Source organism: Stylophora pistillata, chromosome 5 (assembly GCF_964205215.1).
Source record: "Stylophora pistillata chromosome 5, jaStyPist1.2, whole genome shotgun sequence".
Lineage (NCBI taxonomy): Eukaryota > Metazoa > Cnidaria > Anthozoa > Scleractinia > Pocilloporidae > Stylophora > Stylophora pistillata.
The window spans coordinates 38,959,841-38,979,365 of record NC_142523.1 but is presented as its reverse complement, the minus strand read 5'-3'; the positions used below and the strand labels follow the sequence as shown (position 1 = coordinate 38,979,365).

The window sequence follows — 19,525 nt, the reverse complement described above, 5'->3', positions numbered from 1 at the left end:
AGTTTTACATGACAGGTAATTGTTAAAGAGAGCATGCCGCTGAACATTATTAAGCAGAAATTCAACATGGCCGCCAAGAGTCCCGAACTTTACCGCGAAGCGTTAAAGTATATGAACATTCATAGCGGTAAGATTGGAAGATACGCTGTACAGAAAACAATCGAGCATTTGAAAAGGTGCAATGTTGTATTAGATCAGAATGTTAAGGAAATGAGGATCAACATTCCAAAGCCTGAGCCAAGAGGTGCAGAGTAAGTCAAATTATCAAGATACGTTGAATTGCCTGGATTTCGAGGGATTCTTGCCTCTAATTCTCGGTATCCTAAGGTGATTGTAGGTATTTAAGATAGCTCTCGTTTTAATTTCTTTTGCAGACGGTTCTTCTATGAGAACGTTCCACAGCTGAAGTTTAAAAATCCCCATGTTGAATTTTCAGGATCGCAAAATCAATCCGAGCAAGCAGAACTCCTCATAAAATTCAGTAAGTTATAACCGCTAGGCTATATTGGTACAAAATTACACAGAAATTATCGTCATCTACTAAGGCATAGCCAACATTTTCCCAAGAGGAGCACTTCCATTACTAGTATCTTTGTTTAGGTGTATTTGTTGACCCTTTCTCTCCTAAGATCAAACCAGTAATTCTCCATACTGCCTACCATATCATACTTATGATGTCAGTTTGCTATTGGATTAACTAATCATCCCCAAATCAATATTGTATTGATGTTGACTTCGGAGTAATTCTGTCTTGGTCACTTGTGAGTTATAGGGTTATAGATTATTACCTTTTTGTACTGGTGGACTGGTGAGGATGTTTCATGCCTAATATGCACCTTACCCCAACCCCATAACAAAGATGAGAGAAATCTGAAACCATAGGGGGTTTTTTAGTCTCATTTCGAAAATTGAAGATTAGCGGGGCTCGAGACTAATGGTAGCCAACTAGCCACGGACTAGTAGAATTTCAGTTTTGCTTAGTGGTTTTCCATTTCCACTAGCCAGTTTGGTTAGTAAGCAAACTAAAACTGTTATAAAATCTAAGTTGTCACCAGCCACTTGGCTAATAGGTTGAAAAGTTAGTGTCGAGCCCTGGATTAGTCCAAATACCTCTTTTTAAAAGATCTACCATCCTTCACATCAGAGCAGAATTCTAGCAAAAGTGGAACATTCTTATGAATAAAGGCTGATAGTTTCGAAAGAAACTGTTTGGGGCTGCGTCGGTGGGGGTAACAAAGTAATTTGGATATATCAACAAAGTTGAAATGGTAAATTGGCCACCGTAATGATTACAAAAGCTGACGTTTCGAGCGTTAGCCCTTCACTGGAGGGCATAATTATCTTACACAACCTAAGAATGGAACATTCTTAGGTTGTGTAAGATATGTTTGAGCTATGCCTTTGAGTAAGGATCATGGGATCTTGGTAGCCAAAATAAAGATGGAAATATTTCATCAGGATTGTTTGCTTTAACTCCTGTTTTCTTTCTTTTTTTTGCAATTTCATAGGTGATGAAAGACAAGAAAGAATTTTGCTTGCAGAGAAGGAACCATCACAGATCATGCAAGAAGTTGTAAAAATTGCAGCAGCAACATCCAGCTCAGAGTAAGTAATTTTATTATGATGCAAAAAAGGTTCAATTACATTAAAGACCTTCCAGCAGCCTACTAAATCTGGAAAATTATTATTGCAGCCGTAATGATGGATGCATTCATTTGTTGTGATCAAATGACGTGGATAAAGTCTGATGAAACCAACCCTTTGGTCCTAGGAGTAACCAGCATCTTATTTCTCCCTTCAACATCACACCTGAATCACACATTAAGATCAGGAGAATAGCAGAAATGATCACAAACTAAAGAAGCTCTTCATTGTTAAGACAAATTCTCCCTGTAAGCACCTTAGGAAATGTATAGAGAACCGTGTGAAGAATATGCATACTGATGTTGGAGAGTAAAGGGTTAAGGCATCTGCATATATATAATTAATTGTCACAATTTGCTAATTAATTTTTAGTTTTATTGTCATTGCTTCTCTCATTCATTGTTCAAAAAAACAAGCTATTCACCAGATAACCATGATTATGTATATAAGGATCATCATTATCACTACTGACTCATTTTTCTTTTCCTACAGTGATGAAAATTTATGACAAGATGAAAGTACCTGAGGTGTCACTTGAAACCCTTTTAAAAGCATTATGCCAAATTGTCATTTTCGACATTGGGAAAAAAAAAACAGTACATGTGAGCTTGTCAAATGACAATGCAATTAATGCAATCCATTTTCATGAGCCAAACTGCATAGTGGTCAACTTGTGTACAATTCCTTTATGTGCCAGTTGTAACTGTTCATGTATAAAAGCCATAAGATGCCACAAACTAAATAAATGCAATTTTATTCATATTTTCCTCTTTTTTTCTCATTATTTTATGCCAGCTAAATTTAGACATCTGTATCATGTTGAGTACATCATTCTGAAAGCGAATATACTTCTAAGTGCTCTCTTGGCTTGTGACTGAATGTTCTCGTCAGTGTGATCTAACAGTCGCATTAGTTCTCCATACAATACATTTAGATGCTCTGTGATCACAGCTTGTTGTTGCTATATGAGATAGACAAGAATTCAACAACCACCCAATTAGTCAGTTTCTCCTAAATCCATTTTAGTCCTGTAGACAATTAATCAATTAGTAAGTCCATCAGTATGTGTGTCTATCCATTTATCTTTATAACATAACCAAACTAAAGCGCACGCTCTGATTGGTCAATTTAGCGTCCCCCATTTGCCCATTGGTGTACGCTGCTGACGTGAGCAAATGCAAAGACTACTTTTCCGCGCACACTTGTTTTTTTCTGGTCGCGTAAGATTTGTTAAATAAAAGGGAACTCTTTAGCTACAATGTATCAATGTCATGTTATAAAACAAATGGTAAACACCACAGCGTACACTATTGAGTTATGGATGCACTTGGGAGGTTTGCTAAGCACTCAAGAAGCCAGAGTCGCTCTCGGCTATTGCCTCGAGCGACTCTTATGCTTCTTTCGTACTTAGCAACCTCCCGCGTGCATCCATAACTCAATAGTGTACGTTGTGGTGTTTACCATTTGTTAAGTGTTGTCAGTCAGTCAGTCAGTTGATCAATCAGTCGGTTAGTCAGTCCATATGACAGTCAGTCAGTTAGTCTTTCTGACATTCAATCAGTCATGTAGTCAGTTATTTAGTCACTCACTCACTCATTTACTCACTCATTTACTCACTCATTCACTCTAGATCGCTATGCATTATTTTTTGTCTGTTGTTTCTTGTGCAGTAGTGCTAATTGTAGTAAAGTTTTGCGTGCGCTTTCTTTGTGTCATTGTTGCGTAGCATGTATTTAAACCATATTGTTCACTGTAGTTTGTGCAGTTTTTTCCAGTGCAGTTTTGTCAAGTGTAGTTTGTATATTTGTTCTTTTTGCTTTGTGCAGCTTGTTCACCACCAGGCAGGATTCACAACATTGCAACAAATGTAAGTGTATTATGTAGTTTTCATTGTCGTTTTCTTTGTAGCTTTCCTTGGGTATTTAGTGTAGTTTATATTATAAAAGGTTTTTGTTTGATGTTTTATTTGCAGTTGTAATCGTGTTGCTTTGTGTCGTGTCGTTTTGCCGTGTTGAAATTGTGCTTGTTAGAATTGGTCACCCATGGCAGTAATACACTCTTTTAGCCTTTCAGTCAGCCAGTCACTGACAGCCACTCAATATAGGATTGACTAATTCAATAAATCAATATGTCATGGCCAATCTGGTTTTGACTTTTTTTATTTTTAGATTTTCAGAACTAACTTGAAATCATTATTTTAATAATGTAGCACTTCTTGAATTATTTACCTCTGTGTAACCATCTGGACTAGAAAGTAAGTTGGCCACAATTGTTACAGCTCTAAGAACTATGTCATCTTGGTTGTCTGCAAGCATGAATGTCTGCAAAATCAGCAGTGGCTGCAAATGGAGATAACAGATTCAGTTGTGCACAACTTCTATAATATGAGAAGAATATTTCTGTTTAAAAATCAACTTGAAAAACCTTCAATCCCAGTAATCGTTCCAGATTAGTTGTATTACAAGACAAGTTCACCAACAATCGCAGAACCTCTTTCTGGGAAAACATAAATACAGTGAAAGAATTAATTACACACAATGTTAGATAAATACATTTTGTTTTCACTAACAGGGATTGTACAATTGTTTAACTTAATTGTGTCCTAGTTGAATTAGTACTATACATTCCTAAATATAGGCATTTCCAGAAGTACTCAGTTTCTTTTTCTTTCCTTTTTTTTTTTTTTTTTCTTTTTCTGGCTGCTTCTCTTGTATTAAGGAATATCAGAACCTGGGGATTTTAAACCTTAGTTTACAGCCAACATCAGTATGTATATTCTCCATACTGTTCTCTATACATTTCCTTGGAAGATGACAAGGAGAATTCATTTAACATGTTATTAGTCCCTTTGTTAGTGATCATTTCCTTAATTCTCGTAACCCTAATGTGTGATTCAGGAGTGATATTGTAAGGAGAAATTAGATGCTGGTCATTCTTTGGGGTCAGTGTGTTTAGTTGATGTAACATTTATCTTGCCTAGGTGACATAATTAGCATTACTCTAATAACAGGAGAGGGCAGGCTGAAGTTCACCATTATTTTAATTCATTTTCTTTTTGATACCTGTATTTTTTCTGAATGAGAGTGACATAGGATGTCAAAAAATGCTTGGGCTCCTGTCATCACCTCTTCATGGGCAATATTTGTTGCAGACAAATTAACTATGAGTTTTAAATGCTCAGTGATCACATCATCATCATCAATAACATCACAGTATTCAAGATTCTTTATAATTTCAAAGACACTGTCCTGGAAAAGAAAAGGCACCTCAGTTAACGCAAACAAGGTCTGTATATTAAAAGAAACAGTCAAACAAACAGATACAGAAAAAAAATAATCTACAGTCATAGTCAATGTAAAATTTAAACAGCCATGAAAACCTGACACTGAAGAGTCAATACAAGAAAGTTTGAAAGCATTGATTTGTTCTTAACGAAAAAGTCTGAGTAATACCTTTAAACATTCTTGATTTTTTTCATTCATTGCCAAGTTGGACAACACTTGTACAGTCTTGATGATGATGGGTTTCTTTGGATGAGTTAAAAGGGCCACAAGGCGTGAGAGACCTCCACACTCCCGAATAATGTTCTAAAGATACCATGTAAACAAAAATTGTCTGCCTTAATAAACAACCTTCTGTGAGCTTACACTAAAGCATATGCTTGGTGGATCTAGATGCTTGTCAATCAAAAAATCTCAAAACCAAAGGATTGCATATTTTTACTCAGAGTATTTAATATCTACTAGTCCTGAAATATTTCCTGGCTTATTTAGGCCATAGTGTTAAAATGTTTTTCGTGTTTTGGGAATCAAAGTTTGCCTCCATCCCTTGTTTTAAATATTCCTGGAGCCACCCCTGATACGGGTGTCCTTTTCAAAGATCGATGGTGGAGATTGTGAAGGTTAAGGGATCATTAGGGTGTGCCTTTGAAATATAAGTACCTGAAGTGGCTGACTACAATCTCAATCAAAATATAGGTTTTTTCAGGATGGGGAGTAGAGGGGGAGAGAGACTGGGCAAGATTCCCAGAGAGAGCATCTGTGAAACACTTTCCTCATCCACGGATCCGTTAAAATCTTAATTCTTTCACAATCACGAGTGATTCTTCCAAAAATTCGACACAATATGAGGCAGAGAGGTTAACAAGTAGAGAGGTAAACGGAAAATTAATTATGATTATTGGAACGTTCGACAGAAGATCTTGGCTTATTTTTCCTCGAAAAACTTCTCAATTCTGGATCGAAAGGGAGGATCGATCTTCATCTAGAAGCATTCCGCCAGTGAAATCTCTCTCCTGCGGTCCTTGTATGCATATATAGGCCTCTAAGGATTGATATTGTATCTAGCTGTTGTAGCGACAGAGAAAAATCTTACGGTTCAGCGTACTACCTGGTTTGTTGTGAACGCTGAGCAGTTCAGAAGCGCAATAAGAACCTTCTCTAACATATGATCCTCTACTTTTTCAAGAATTTCCAGTAGAGAAGATATCGTTCCTTTGGTAAACTCCCCATGTCCGTTCTCTTTCAGTATTTCCGCCAGCTCTTGGTCGATCGCAAAGGAACTTCCACTCTCATTGTCGCGTGCTTTGAACAACGATTCAAAAATATTTGTACTTCTTCCTTTCCTCTTCTTTCCCTCGTATTCTCTTAGGTAATAAAGACCAAATGTTAATGCAAGAGCTGCACACGCAGAGCAAACTGCATAAAGAACGATTCTCGCTGTCTTTCCGTTGGACTCCATGTTGGTTTTTTTTGTTATGTATGTCATATAACACCAATATAGCTTCCTGTTATTTGTAGCCTCGCCTTCCCATGTAAGGTGCGGTAGCTAAGGAAAATATGGAGCCGGTATTGGGAACTTTTGAACAAGATGACTGGGAAAATGATGATGGATTCGACGAATCAAAGCTTCCATCTTCAGGTTATGAATATCTTCGGAGAGTTCAGTAAGTAATAAGATTCTAAATATCTTTTTTTTTGTATTATTTAAATCCCTTATGCATGGCTTTTTGGATACAAAATTCTGCACCTGTCTGCATAGCTGTCGTCAAGGAGGCTGAAAATTTTAACTCTCAGGATCTGATTGTTAATTCTCCTCTTTACGTGATGAGTGGCGATAATTTTTTGTTAGATCAAGATAACTTCCATGAGATGAGTTTGAGCATTCTTGTTATCAGGTTGTTGGATAATGTAAGGATATTATATGGAGAAATTACATGTTAATCACTTCTGAATGTAAAATTGTTAAAGGAAGGCAATTTTACTTCCAGTTTTGAAGCTATGCAGTGCCCTGATGTTGTAGTTGCCAGTCTTGACACCAACAGCTTCCAAAGCAAGCAGACTGTTCATGTGAATGAGGTACTTCTTGCCCAAGCAAATGATGTTAGCAATTCATGTTTTGATTTTGAAGTTACCTGACACACAGGTGCACAAAGTGACTGAAAAAAAAAATTTGATCAGCATGATGAGATTTTAAAAGGAACCAAATTTATAGTGAAATATCTGATAATTGTTTACTGTATCCTGGGCTATTTTGGGGGGGATCGGATAATCAGTAAAGAGATGTGAAAACTGAATAAGTCACTGGTATGAAAAAAATAATAATAAAAGTGGAAAAAATTACCACCATTTCGTTCCTTGAGTGTGACTAATCAGATATAATACATAGTTTACTGAATAACAACTCCTGAACAAATAGCACTGCAGTTCAGGCTTGTTGGACTACAGCCTACTGATCAGCAGTGCCACCTGTGAAAAACACTCCTGTTGTACAATAGGCATCATACAGACAGATAGTAAAAAAAGAGTGTGTTGTATTCTACATCTAAATTTAATGAAGTTAGTAGAACTTTTGAGACATCTAACAAACATTTTATTCCGCTCCTTTCATAGTTGTTTGTTGTGTTCTGTTTCTCAGAAATCTGGTTGGTCACCGGCTCCAGCTGGATTTGCCCCCTCAGCTGATTGGCAGACGGAACAAGCTGCAGATTTTGCCGATATAAGACAAGTAGGTGCTTACAATTAAATTCTGCACCCTTCTCATCGGCTGAAAATTATATAACTCTCTTGCCATCTAAAACCACCAAAATCAATGGTGAGTTACAAAGCTTTCTCACTGCACAATATGAAGAGATTTGCTCTCTTCTCTTCACCTCGGTTCCCTTCACTTCAGACTGAGTTGTAGCATAGTGTATCCACTATGTGCCTCTCTTTGATGTTATAGTTGTTGATTCTTTGATTTTGTATGCCCATGACCTTGTGTGGTGAAATTCTTGTCACAGTATCCTGTAGTTATTGTTGTTTTGTTTTACTTTCCCTTTTTTAGCTTCTCTAGTTTTTGTTTTCTGGTGTAAGATTGTGAACATTTCTTTCAACCTATGCAATTTGAATAGCTGAGTGAGAATACCAGATGATTTTGAAAAGGTATTTTACAGGAAACTTTTTTACTTACAGAGATGGTGTCGAATACAAACTTCTTTTTTTCTTTCATAATTTTTAGAAACTTGCTCATCATCGATCAAAGCCTGGAAAAGAGTATTCCACAAAGCTAGCTTTGGTAAATCCATGTACACCACAATTTTTTAAATCATAAAACCATTTACATCCAGAAGGGCTTGACATTACAGAAGGGTTTGTCAATTACAATTTCAAATGAATAGATTTTTCAGCAACTAGGTACAATAATAAGAATTTAAGACTTGAGGGTGTTATCCTGATCAAACTTGAAGTTCTTTTATCAAACTATATACGTTAGAAATTTTGTGCGGTGAGATGAGAGAATCGCTAATTAGTTCATAGAGATGATGTACACATTTCTTTGTCTTGAGTGTTTGCGCTTATGGAAGACTAATCTCACTAATTATTTTCTAAAATGTCCTTCAATTTTGTAATTCATACTTTTTATTATTTGTATGCCATACAGCCAAGGAAATCTGATTCTATGGGATGGTGTCAATTTTGTCTTGGAGAGCAGATTGCAATGAAAATATTTGGCAGGTGATGGTTTTGTAATGAAGTGTAACCAATTTTCACATCATGTAGTTACTTCTGATGTGATGCTTAATATATTGGCTGCATACAGCTAGTGTTTTTTACAGGGGATGAGGTCAAGAGTTGCCAAAAGTAAACCATAGGTGAACCTGTATTATCAGGGGTCACCCATGGGAAATGGCAGAGTGAATGCATGTTTAAAACAGTTTGACTTCTTAATACAAGTTGACTAGTGAATTACTTACGTGAGGTTGGTGTGTGATGTTAGTCCCACAGTTTACTGGCATGTTGGAGTATGATTCAGCAAGTCACACCAAAAAACTGAATTTTCTTTGATTCATGTTCATGTAGCTTTATAGTTAGACACATACATGTCTGATTGATTTTTTCACATATTTTTCTGATTCCTTGATACTATATCAGAGACATACCATAAAACTTTGTTTCTACTGAACAGGAAAGATAACAAGAAAACTGTTAATGATGAGAAAGCATTGGAAGGCAGCAATTTACAAACCACCAATCAGGTCCATTAATCTTCTTGTTGTTACTTAACTTATTAATTTGTGAATACTTTAACCCTCGAGAGTGACTAGTATCTAATTGCTTCTTACAGTATGACGCCCCTGAATCAATTGTTAAGGGCACCAGAATAAGGAGAAATGATTGCTAACTAGAGAAGCCCTTTGCAAAATGAATTCCCCTTGTCAGCCCCTTAAGAAATGTATAGAGAACAGTATAGAGAATTTGCATACTGATATTTGGGTGTAAAGGGTGAAAAGGAAGTTACCATTGACAAACAATTGAATTAAATCATACATTGCCCTGTGAGTGTTAATGAAAAACAAACCAATCCTCACAAGTGAAATGCAATTGTAGAAATTGTGGGAAATTTAACTTTAAAAATTTAGGATGTGGCTCTGATTATTTAATGCACTTGACATATTCTATCGAGGAAATCTCTTTTTATTATTAGGAACTGTCTCAATATTGAATGGAAACTTAAAACAGTACTTTGCTGGGGTAGAAATTGTTGGCAAAACTAAAATGAATGAAAAAGAGAAAAAAATATGGTCACAGATGGAGAAAATTCTTGTGATACTCAAGGTGTTAGTTGCACTTATAACACATTTTATTGAAAAAATTATTATTAAATATCCTATTGCAGGAGGGAACACCTCCTTTACTGAGTGTTCTTCTTCAAATTAATCAAGTGAGTCAAAACGAGATCAATATTGTAGATTTTAACTTTGTAGTAAAGACTATGTTGACGTCACGCCATCACCCAACGAAACTCTTGCGTGACATCCGAAAGAATGTAGGAGCTTGAGATGTTTTTCGTCTTGTCACGAGCGTGAGTCCCCATGAGTGATCGAACCATGAGGAATCAGAAATTTTTGTTTGTCCCACGCTCGTGGCTACGTGGCTAGACGAAAAAAAATATTTCCATATTTCTTTACCGAGTTCAAAATTTGATATCTTTCTTATTGTTTACGATCCTTAAGTATAGCTGGGAAGAAGACCCCGAGAAACTGGGATACACTGTGAAATTACAAGCTATTTGAATGGTGCTATTGCCCGAACTTTGTTTTGTTTTAGTCGAAGTTACATTTACTTTACAGGCGACTTTGCTGCAAGTTTTAGAATATCACGTGGAATGGCTGGAAGAAATCGGATTTTCCCATGACCAGGTATTGCTAGGCCTGTCCAAATTTGGACAAACAGGTGTAATATAATCGGAATGGTCTAATTAGCGATGAAATAATAAAAAAAAAAAGAGATTAATGGACTTTTATTTCGTTTGTGGCATTTAAATTTGTCTTTATCCGTGATGATAAGACGGGCTTGACTTCGAACGGTCTGTCTTGAAATGTGTGGGTTTTACAATCTCGCGCGTTCCACACGGAACTTTAATGAACCGCTATACTTCCGCAATTTCTGCACGTACTTCAAGCCATGCAGCCAACGATATCCTTGTAAAGTAGGCGATAGACTGTTTTTCAATGTATTTTATTGCCTATTTACACAGTAGATTGCTATCCTCTCCTCGAAACATGTGTCTATCCCGTGCAAAATACGATTTTTCATCAGCGAACTATATGATGTGGCAAAGTCTTCGTAATTTTAGAATCGTTCTTGTAAACCTTAATCCCTTATCTTGAAACATTTTTTTAGAGGTGCATTTTTTTTCCCTAGGGGAAGTGGTTTTATGCTCTACTTGTTTGCCTGGAGAAACCACTTTTGCCAGAAACCACCTCATTGCTTCGCACTCTCGCCAGACTCTGCGCAACCCTGAGAGCTTCGCTGGTATGTACACGTGAACTGTTAAAAGTCAAAGTTACATAACCTAACGCTAATCAGCGTGTTTATAACTGAGGTTTGTAACAAAAGCCAATCTAAGAAAACAGTCTTCCTCGTTCGTTAGACCAGTGCAGCTAGTTTTTCTTAACCAAGTTTTCGTTTTTGCTCTCTTTCTCTGAAACCGCGATGGCAAGTCATTAAATATTTCCATTCGGATCTCAACGCAATTTACATACTTTATGCTGAAGTTGAAGTATGGCGCTGTAAGAGACGGTGAACACATCTGCATTTGCGAAATTCTAACCAAAGATATCATTTCATTTTTTAAGCGACGTCTTCCTCGTAATTAGTCTTCCTGTAGTAATTAGCCGTTCTTTGTGATTCATGCGCTGTCGATTTGTCGACAATTAAGATTTGAAATCCTTCTCGTTTCTTGTCCAATTGGCCGGTTATTTTATAACTTTACGAGACATCTGACGCAAATGGTGCAATCTTGCCTTTCAATTTTATCAGCTACGTATGCAAATCGAGGGCTGTGGCACTGTTTCTGTCTCTTGCGTTGCCGAGGGAACCTAACCTATTTTTTGATCCGGCTCAACAGGTCTTTTATTCCACGGACTAAATCGTGTTCTCTAAACGTGGTAGAGTTGTGATAATTTTTTGTTCCATCGAAATGAGATGAATGTATTTTACTCGAGTTGATCTCAAATTTCTCGTTGCCTATGACTGTTGCGCCATATAGAGGAGGATATAATATAGTGACGTAGGCAGGCATGCATGTGATCCTTCGCCTTAAAAGCGAGAATTCAGGCAGTGATTGCATAAGCAAAAGAAAACCACGTTTTGGCGTGTTTGTTGTGTGTCGGCTGTTATAGTTACACCTCAAGGCGGGAACATACTTATTTCCAAATGAGTTTGGTTCTGCACGTTGAGAATTTTCCAAACTTTTCGTCAGAAATGCAAGAAATTCGACGGTTAGACAAATAGAATACCCTCCGTAAACTTGCTGCTAAGGATACTGACGCAGTCAAGACCGACACGAACGAGAAAACGCCAAGTCCAATACAGCACTGCAGTTGGTGTCTTTAAAACGCTTCAAAAACCGCCGGCGGTTAACAAGTCAGCCCATGGCAAGGTCGCCCCAAGTCGTTGAGCGACGCGATCGTACAGCGCACCTTGTCCGTCAGTTGATCCTGCTATCCTGGAAGGGCGACGCAAGACTAACTGAGAATGCAAAAAAACTCAGTAACGAGAGACTCGCGCTGTTGTACGAAGATATTCTCAAATCGCTGGATTTTTACTCCATCTTCCATGAAAGGAGAAGGCAAAATGAAGAACTGTATCGTATCGGTGAGATATACTCGTTTTTTCAAGGCGAGTTTTCATTGATAGACTTACGGGTGTTTAGCTCTTCCGCAAACTCCACTTTTTATATATTTTTTGTATCATAAAAAAAATTCTACTATTTTTTTCATTGCTCTCGTTTTTAAAAGAAAATAGTCATCAAATGGCACATTACAAAAGCAAACTAGCTTTCCTTTTGCAAAATTTTACCTTTTCAAATTCATGCTTTTCTCTTTTTTCCTTTTTTTGTTTCGATGTCATCAATAAATTTCAAGTCATATACATGGCGACTTCTGTTATCGGGGAAACTCTGACACAACTAAACTCTCATATAACAGAACACAACCTTCCAGTTTCAAAGCGGGTCGTTTGAACTGTTCAGGGCTTAGAATGTACGCAACCGATATGGAAATTTCTCGCAAGGAGGCCGGAATTGTTGGGTAAGTTACCTTGCAAGGTGTTTGATTTCCCGAAGGATGTTAAGGTTCGGCAGGAAAAGCAATCAAGAGAGGAAATGAAGGATTATTTGAGGAAGGGGGTTCAATAAACGTGCTGGTCGAACTAACCGACCTTCAGATATCACTAACCGAGTGTCGTTCGACATTTGGAAAGGCCGTAGAATTTGGGATTTTCGGGCAGTAAAGCAGGCTTTTTCGTTTGCTCCATCAAAATGCACAAAAAAATTGCCCGTTAGCATTATCTCCACTATAAGAGAATTCTTCATTTCCTGTAGATATACGTGAAAAGAAAAAGAAACAAACTTGAAAGAAAAATTAACATTATTCTATATAGGCATTTGTATTAAGTGAGTAAGCAAGTAGGTAACTTTATTTAATGAGAGTGACACATGACAGTACTAATTAACTGATGACTCAGTGGCCCTCAAATAAAACAAAACAAAAAATATATTATATGATGAATATAGAAATAAATCCAAAATATTTAAAAAGGTCGATTTAAAAATGTAAAAATATAAAATATAAAAAGGTTTGTCTACAATAGTTGAATTAAAAATTAAGAATTATTATTCATTATTTATATAATCCATAAGCTACTGTAGATGGAGGATGCCAAGACGTAAAAGTCATATGGTAAAACTAAGAAAAGCGAATACCTAGTGTGTTCAAACATACAGATATCTATAATACATACATACATACATACATACATACATACATACATACATACATACATACGTTAGTTGACCACTCCCCATGGGGGCTTTTCAGGGTCAAACTACCCACCCAACCCACCCCAGGGAGGACATCCATCACACAGTAATCTCGTGCGTGGGAAATTAACGTCTCCTACCCCAACCCTGCAGGAGACGGGACCTCCATTTATTCGTCCCTATCCGAGAAGACTAGAATATCTAACTATTTCTTGATGTTAAAGAAAGGAAGCATATTCTTCTCAGTTAATTTTAAGACCCTGAGTGTTGGTCCGGCCGGTATTGAACTCTCGACCTCCCGCACAGCAGTCCGGCGCTCTCCCAATTGAGCTAACCAGGCGGCGGTTAATCAAATTAAGTTTATGCCAATGCAATACGTTTATGTCAGTTATATGTAGCGATTTTATGAAAAGTGTGCATTGCTCTCAATAACTTGTATGATAAATTTGCTAAATAAACGAACTTTTTTGCCAGCTTATGTTGATCAGTGACTTATTTCCTAAACTGAATCCGTCACGGTTGATTTGAGAAATGTCCCAGGGAAAGTTGCTGTTTACTAAAATAAGTCAAAACTGGTGAATAGTTTTGGTTGTAATTTTCGCCGATTTTTTTTTTTTTTTTTTTTTTTTTAATCATTTTTATTTAGTATGTACAGACTTCGTGGTAAATAGTCTGGCATTCTCTTTTTGCGATGCAAGGTCGTTTCCATGACAACTGCCAAAGTAAGACAGCAACGTCACAACCGGTTACGCTATCGCATGAGGTTGGGCGCTTGATATTTCTGTAAAGAGTGGGAGAAGTCGTTCGTTCATCAGAGTAACATGCTGTTGTAGATTACATACCCGATTTATTCTCCCAATCTCAAGGTACAATGAAAAAGCCCTTTTAATTGGTGATCAACTCCAAGACTAAAATAACCCGGCTCGAGAAGAAATTCACGCTAAAATCAAGGAAAGTCTGCGAGTTTGGTGATTTAAATCCACCAAATCCCTAATTTCCTGGGGAAATTTAACGATCCCAAGACGCTTTGCTTTTGCAAATCGTACCCAGACCGCCGCTCGTTTAGAAAATGGCGGTTAACCAAGGGGGTTGAACGACAGTCAAAAGGAAGGAGGTGGAGCCTTTCCCTGCCCCCTCCCCTGACCGTCTTCCCTAACTATAAATCAAACATGGCCGGTCAAATGAACGATCGCGAGCTTGTAAAGTTAACGAACTGATTCTGAGCTGTTTGAAAGGTTGGAAGCTAAAAAATGACCATGAAAATTGTTTTGGTTTTTCTTTTTTTTTCTTCATAGGAGTCACCCTATCACCAGTTGGTAACACCGCTGAATTTAATGATCACGCTTGTGTCAAGGTATGACACTTATTTGTGCAATTTTTGCTTGAGCGCCAACATTGCAACCACAGGATTAACGTCATTACTTGGAGCTTGAGTGGTGAACATGTAATTTCTCCCTATAATATCCATACATTATCCAGTTAACAGGTAATGAGAATACTCAAACCTATCAGGTATTAGGGAGAAGTTGTTATCTTGTAATACCAAATTCTCGTAACTAATTTACAAGGAATCGTGTAGTGGGTAGAGGGGAGAGTTGACAATCAGATCTTGGGAGTTAAAAGGTTGAAGGCGAAAGATAAAAAGTAAAGAGAACGAGCGACGGTACGGTATTGAAAGGGGGTTGGTGTGAAGTACTTCTATGAGGGGAGTTGTCGGCTGGTCTAAACCAATGGGTAAGTTGTAAGAGATTTTAGATTGGATGTAATTTAGTTTCCAGGACGGCTTACTGTTTTAGGACACTTGCCTAAGTTTTTTGTAAGTTGTCACCATTTTTCTTGTTTCTCAGATACTTTGGTCAGAGTGACCTAGCGGATCCTGGATAACTTCACACCTCTTTTTAAAAACATAACAAAAACAATTGCAGAGGGAGCTGAGTAAAGGAGAAGGATTTGGAAATGGTTCCCGAACGTTTCTCCCAACTGGAGCTGAGATTCGCACCATGTTCGCCATGGTGATTATATCCTCGAAGAAACAAGTTTCATAGGTAGTTCTGCCTAGTTCTGTAAAGAATACTTGACGACTTTCCACTCGGCTACTAACGATGTTGAAAAGAACTTGACCAGGTTCCTTGTTGCTTTGCGTCTTTTCAGATCATCAGTGACACATTCGGTTATGTTAAAACAATTCCTAGTCGAACTTTCATGAAATTTTGGTACTATGTTTTGTCATTTGGAAGAATTGACTTAAAGATTTTAGAGACAAAAAGCTAAAGGTCATGTAAAACCTAAATGATTCAGATAGTGACAAATTTTTATTTTGAGAAGAACACTCTTTGATTACAATTTTAAGCTGTAACAGTTAAAGATATTTATTCCAATTTATAACGCTGAAAATATGCAAAAGAAACATTACCGATTCGTAATATCGACCCAAGCCTGAACTGAGAAAAATTAAAACCGGACGAGGTCAAGAAAGACAAAAATTAGTCCCTTTATAAACCATAGAACAATAAGAATAAATCGAAGTTATGGACTGATTTTAGTTTGAAACGTAGCTTGTAAAACAGGTAAAGAACAAATCTTTGTAAACTTCCTTTTTCAAGTAGATAGAATCACGCCTTTAGAAATGAGTTACAAATAATAAAAAGGCGCATTTACGCCGTCATATTTTCTTCCTTGATACCTGTAACCTCATCAACGTTCGTTGCGTTTTCAGGGCTGTTTCCTAGCAGTATCTTTGAAGAATCCGTGTCATGTTTGGAGCTTCTTTGAGTGACTTCAGTGCTGGCTTGACTTCCATCCTTTTTATTTTTATCCTCTTCTTTCTTGGTTCCAGACAAACGTCTCCGCCATTTCTGAAATCGACTCATCTTACGCTCTGTTTTGTTGGGGTTTTCAGAGCCCCCACTTCCTGTGCTTTCACTTCCATCAAACTCAATTCCTGATTGCACGCTTCCGGTGTCAAATGACTTTCGGTGGGATTTGTCCCCAGCCCTACTCTCCTTGCGTCCCTTTTTGTGGCTTTCTTTGACTTTACTTCCTCTGCGCTCACTTCCGGTAAATTCACTTTCCGCTAGTTCAATTATCGCGTCATGTGAATTCCGGTGCAATCTGTTTACGATGTTGGGAAATGATTTGTTTTCATCCGTGCTTTTTTTTCGTAAGCTGCGCATGTTCCTGCTGTCTGACTTGCTTTTGTAGCTATTTCGGCTTTTACCCACGTCAAATTCACTTCCTGTTTGCGCACTTCCGGCGTCAATGGACTCTCGGTGGAATTTTTCCTTGAAGTACTGGATAGTTAATTCTTCATCCGTGCTTTTCTTCTGCAAGCTACGCATGTTCTGATCGTCTGATTGAAAAAGAGGCCCCAATACTGCTGCACCAGAGAGAGAATGATCCTCAGCAGAGAGCGGCGTCAATGTGGGATCACTATTCCTTTGGATATCCAGATGGGATTCTAAGGCTGGACAAGCGCATGCGCCCTGACATCCGTTGCTGCAGTAGGCAGTGACTGCTTCTGTTTCAATGTCACTGCTTGAAGCGTTGTGTTCTTCCTGGAGGAACAAACGGCAGTATATGAAGACCTTAAGTGTGCTGTTAGCTTTTACAACGCAAAACGTATGTGTAATTTTTTGAAATTATTTGTGCGCGTAACTAAGTACAGTTTCTAATAACGTGTCAAACCAACTGCTTCAGAAAATTAGGTTTTCGTGGAACTTATGCAGGACCTCTTTCAAGGGATGTTGGCAATTAACACGCCGACCAACAGGAATCGAATGACTGCACTTTGTCGATGGAACGGAACGGAAAAGACCGGTCACATCTAATGAACCCGACTAGAGTCTCGTGGGTAGGAATAAAGCAAAGGTAAACAACGGCAAGAAGACAAAATCAGGCGAAAAATTATAAAAGAAAAAAGCGATACGTTACGGTTGTTGTAACGTTAGTCATTGTCTGTGACTGAAGTGATTTTCAGGCGTGAATGGCACTGAGGTGAATCATGAGTTTTCACAGGAATTAAACACAGCCCAGTTACTCTTGAAGCGTTTTTCTTTAAAGAGTGAGGTGCAATTCCTCGTGTTGGACTCATTTTTGGTCGTCCTGTGCTCGTGCAAGTTATTCTTCTCTTATTTTTGCTGCAGTTTATCCAATTACGTATAGACCATAAACAACCGCTCTTCCGTCACTTCGTGAAATATGCGGTATTTTTCGGTTTTGGTGCGTAATGTTTCTCTCTAAACAGTACTCTCGAGCACCTTTTCAAAATTTCTACAGGAATACATTATATGCAAACTGTTCAAATTTACCTCGACAGTGTTTAGTTCATTGGATGGACCAGTTGACGGAGGCGCCAAGAGTATCTGCGGCTCAGCGTTTGCAGTCTTTGTCAATTTTTCTTTGTACAAGACTATAAGAGAAACGATTAAAATATGTGCAAAGCCAAGAGTTACCACAACCGACGACTCTAATTCGCCGAAAAACAAGGACAATATGTTTGACAGTGACATTTTGGTAGTCACATTTTGATTGCTGCCCTCGTTAAACGTTACGTCATAAAGATTTATTTTACGTCGTTCGTAATTTATGCTAGATGTGCGCGCGGTACACGCGTGAATTCCCGTTCCATTCTTCGCGCGGTTGCAACTCCGGCATTGGATGATTAAAAAATGCGACAAAAGAAAAAAGTTAAAAAATTTTTTATTTTACTATTATGGCTTTGCAAAAAGTCTTCCAGTTTATGTTTGACTTTCATTTCTTTTTACTTTGCATCTACCTAGTCTGACATAGTCTCCCATAAGATATTAGCTTTCACATACGCGTCAAAACCTAGTCTAGTCTATATTATAATTACAAATTATTACAGATCACTTTCCTAAAAACAGGCCTCGTGTCGGAGCTGGGGGCCAGTCATAGTTATTGTCTAAGAACCTTTATTTGAGGGGGATATCATGTGGTTTTGAGGGAGAACAGAGAGAGGATCAGTCGTCCCGACAGAGCCTGTGCTCGTGGGGGAGGGGAGAGGGGGTGGTAATTTGAAACTCGCCTGGCTGTGTCAGGGAATTCGAACCGAATGTATTAATTCTTTCAAGCGGATTGCAAGTGTTTTATCTTTTAATATAGAGGCGTTTAAAGGTGAAATGTTTACTTCGCGAGCGATTGGCTCATGAGGAAAGGTCTACAAGGGTTAGGGCTTAAACCTTGTTTAATAAGTAGAAAGTCACGGTCCCTCATTTTGCCTTTTACCAAAACATTGACCATCAACTCCGGCCGGAACTTTGGTTGGGTCATGTTTGAACACAATTTTGGTCCCGAAGCACAGGAATTAGAACAAGCCAATATTCAAAAGTTCAAATGTCCAAAGGGGTTACGTGGGCGAATGATAAAGCTTCAAATTGATCCACGCAAAACAAAAACGTATTTCTTAGGGAACGGAGTTGACTTGTTATTCAGAGACTTTTGTCGTCAAAGAACCTTCACTTTCCAAATGATGATTTTTTTATTTGAGAGAAGGAATTAATTTAAAAGACCACATTTTCAGGGAGAGTGTTTTTGTATGTTTGTTTGTGTTTGTTTGTTTGTTTTTTTTTTAACCATTTACAGGCTGAATTGTTTATTTCTTACTATTCTGTGGACAGAGGTGCTCAATATTTAGATTTTGGTATCAATCAAGTGTTTTACGAACTGGTGAGACGAAAAAGGAATGGAGATGGAATCAGAAAACTATTTCAATTTTCAAATTTCCTAGGTTTATTAGAGGCACTTTGCGCAGTTTAGTCAAATTTTTACCAGTCAAATTAGTTTAGCCCTTTTAAGAAATGATAGTAAGCTGGTGATAAAAATCAGTTCTTGTATGGAGGTAATGAAAAACTGTTCAGACAAACCTGCCATAGACATCAAAGCAGACCCTTCCAGCATTATTTTCTTCGGTCCAACCCGTCAGGTCCTCACCATACCACACACGAAGCTGTTGTCCCCGGTAGACTGAACGAGGACTGGTGAAGAAGGACAGAATGAGCTCATGAGAAATCGGGCCATATCCGGGAACTTTCGACCACTTTCCGGCTTGATAGTCAAT

General features: G+C 37.9%; 4 protein-coding genes across 10 annotated transcripts; 2 read left to right on the top strand and 2 right to left on the bottom strand.

Moving 5' to 3' along the window:
* The first annotated feature begins 37 nt into the window (after positions 1–37).
* Positions 38–2,406, top strand: LOC111341417 (small ribosomal subunit protein mS25). Of its 2 annotated transcripts, none has more exons than XM_022948384.2 (4): positions 38–251; positions 375–481; positions 1,509–1,605; positions 1,694–2,406. In XM_022948384.2, the coding sequence occupies exons 1-4, from the start codon at positions 67–69 to the stop codon at positions 1,722–1,724; spliced, it is 420 nt and encodes a 139-aa protein (XP_022804119.2). In that variant the 5' UTR covers positions 38–66; the 3' UTR covers positions 1,725–2,406. The 2 variants fall into 2 exon arrangements, with proteins under 2 accessions (XP_022804119.2, XP_022804120.2); XM_022948385.2 differs by having other exon boundaries at positions 40–251; positions 2,137–2,406.
* On the bottom strand, positions 2,383–6,411 carry LOC111341414 (armadillo repeat-containing protein 10). 2 transcript variants are annotated; one of them, XM_022948379.2, is made up of 6 exons: positions 6,034–6,411; positions 5,097–5,231; positions 4,707–4,892; positions 4,069–4,140; positions 3,873–3,983; positions 2,383–2,605 (listed from the first exon to the last, which is right to left on the bottom strand). In XM_022948379.2, exons 1-6 carry the CDS (start codon positions 6,409–6,411, stop codon positions 2,459–2,461), a joined length of 1,029 nt encoding a protein of 342 aa, XP_022804114.2. In that variant the 3' UTR covers positions 2,383–2,458. The 2 variants fall into 2 exon arrangements, with proteins under 2 accessions (XP_022804114.2, XP_088618347.1); XM_088762221.1 differs by lacking the exon at positions 4,707–4,892.
* LOC111341415 (gem-associated protein 2) lies at positions 5,227–16,129 on the top strand. 4 transcript variants are annotated; one of them, XM_022948381.2, is made up of 12 exons: positions 5,227–5,577; positions 6,444–6,589; positions 6,914–7,001; positions 7,561–7,650; positions 8,143–8,199; positions 8,566–8,639; positions 9,091–9,160; positions 9,802–9,846; positions 10,256–10,324; positions 10,830–10,940; positions 14,745–14,803; positions 15,297–16,129. In XM_022948381.2, the coding sequence occupies exons 2-12, from the start codon at positions 6,483–6,485 to the stop codon at positions 15,331–15,333; spliced, it is 807 nt and encodes a 268-aa protein (XP_022804116.2). In that variant the 5' UTR covers positions 5,227–5,577; positions 6,444–6,482; the 3' UTR covers positions 15,334–16,129. The 4 variants fall into 4 exon arrangements, 3 of the variants coding, with proteins under 3 accessions (XP_022804116.2, XP_088618350.1, XP_022804117.2); XR_002695850.2 differs by lacking the exons at positions 5,227–5,577; positions 14,745–14,803; positions 15,297–16,129 and adding exons at positions 11,890–12,284; positions 12,617–13,927 and having other exon boundaries at positions 6,432–6,589; XM_088762224.1 differs by lacking the exon at positions 5,227–5,577 and having other exon boundaries at positions 6,432–6,589.
* On the bottom strand, positions 15,743–19,502 carry LOC111341413 (uncharacterized). 2 transcript variants are annotated; one of them, XM_088762220.1, is made up of 3 exons: positions 19,332–19,502; positions 17,757–17,857; positions 15,743–17,003 (listed from the first exon to the last, which is right to left on the bottom strand). In XM_088762220.1, exons 1-3 carry the CDS (start codon positions 19,363–19,365, stop codon positions 16,104–16,106), a joined length of 1,035 nt encoding a protein of 344 aa, XP_088618346.1. In that variant the 5' UTR covers positions 19,366–19,502; the 3' UTR covers positions 15,743–16,103. The 2 variants fall into 2 exon arrangements, with proteins under 2 accessions (XP_088618346.1, XP_022804113.2); XM_022948378.2 differs by lacking the exon at positions 19,332–19,502 and having other exon boundaries at positions 17,757–18,113.
* Positions 19,503–19,525: the final 23 nt, after the last annotated feature.

Bases quoted from the DNA above. Each gene is read 5' to 3' on its own strand.
- LOC111341417 (XM_022948384.2), top strand. From the start codon at position 67: ATGGCCGCCAAGAGTCCCGAACTTTACCGCGAAGCGTTAAAGTATATG. The intron at 482-1,508 runs GTAAGTTATAAC...GCAATTTCATAG, and splicing joins AGAACTCCTCATAAAATTCA to GTGATGAAAGACAAGAAAGA. The intron at 1,606-1,693 runs GTAAGTAATTTT...TTATTATTGCAG, and splicing joins GCAGCAACATCCAGCTCAGA to CCGTAATGATGGATGCATTC.
- LOC111341414 (XM_022948379.2), bottom strand. From the start codon at position 6,411: ATGACATACATAACAAAAAAAACCAACATGGAGTCCAACGGAAAGACA. The intron at 5,232-6,033 runs GTAGTACGCTGA...TGGTATCTTTAG, and splicing joins CAGCGTTCACAACAAACCAG to AACATTATTCGGGAGTGTGG. The intron at 4,141-4,706 runs GTATCAAAAAGA...ATGTTTTCCCAG, and splicing joins CTCATTCAGAAAAAATACAG to AAAGAGGTTCTGCGATTGTT.
- LOC111341415 (XM_022948381.2), top strand. From the start codon at position 6,483: ATGGAGCCGGTATTGGGAACTTTTGAACAAGATGACTGGGAAAATGAT. The intron at 9,847-10,255 runs GTGAGTCAAAAC...TTTACTTTACAG, and splicing joins TTCTTCTTCAAATTAATCAA to GCGACTTTGCTGCAAGTTTT. The intron at 10,941-14,744 runs GTATGTACACGT...TTTTCTTCATAG, and splicing joins CAACCCTGAGAGCTTCGCTG to GAGTCACCCTATCACCAGTT.
- LOC111341413 (XM_022948378.2), bottom strand. From the start codon at position 17,957: ATGTCACTGTCAAACATATTGTCCTTGTTTTTCGGCGAATTAGAGTCG. The intron at 17,004-17,756 runs GTAAATTTGAAC...TTGTTCCTCCAG, and splicing joins ATGAACTAAACACTGTCGAG to GAAGAACACAACGCTTCAAG.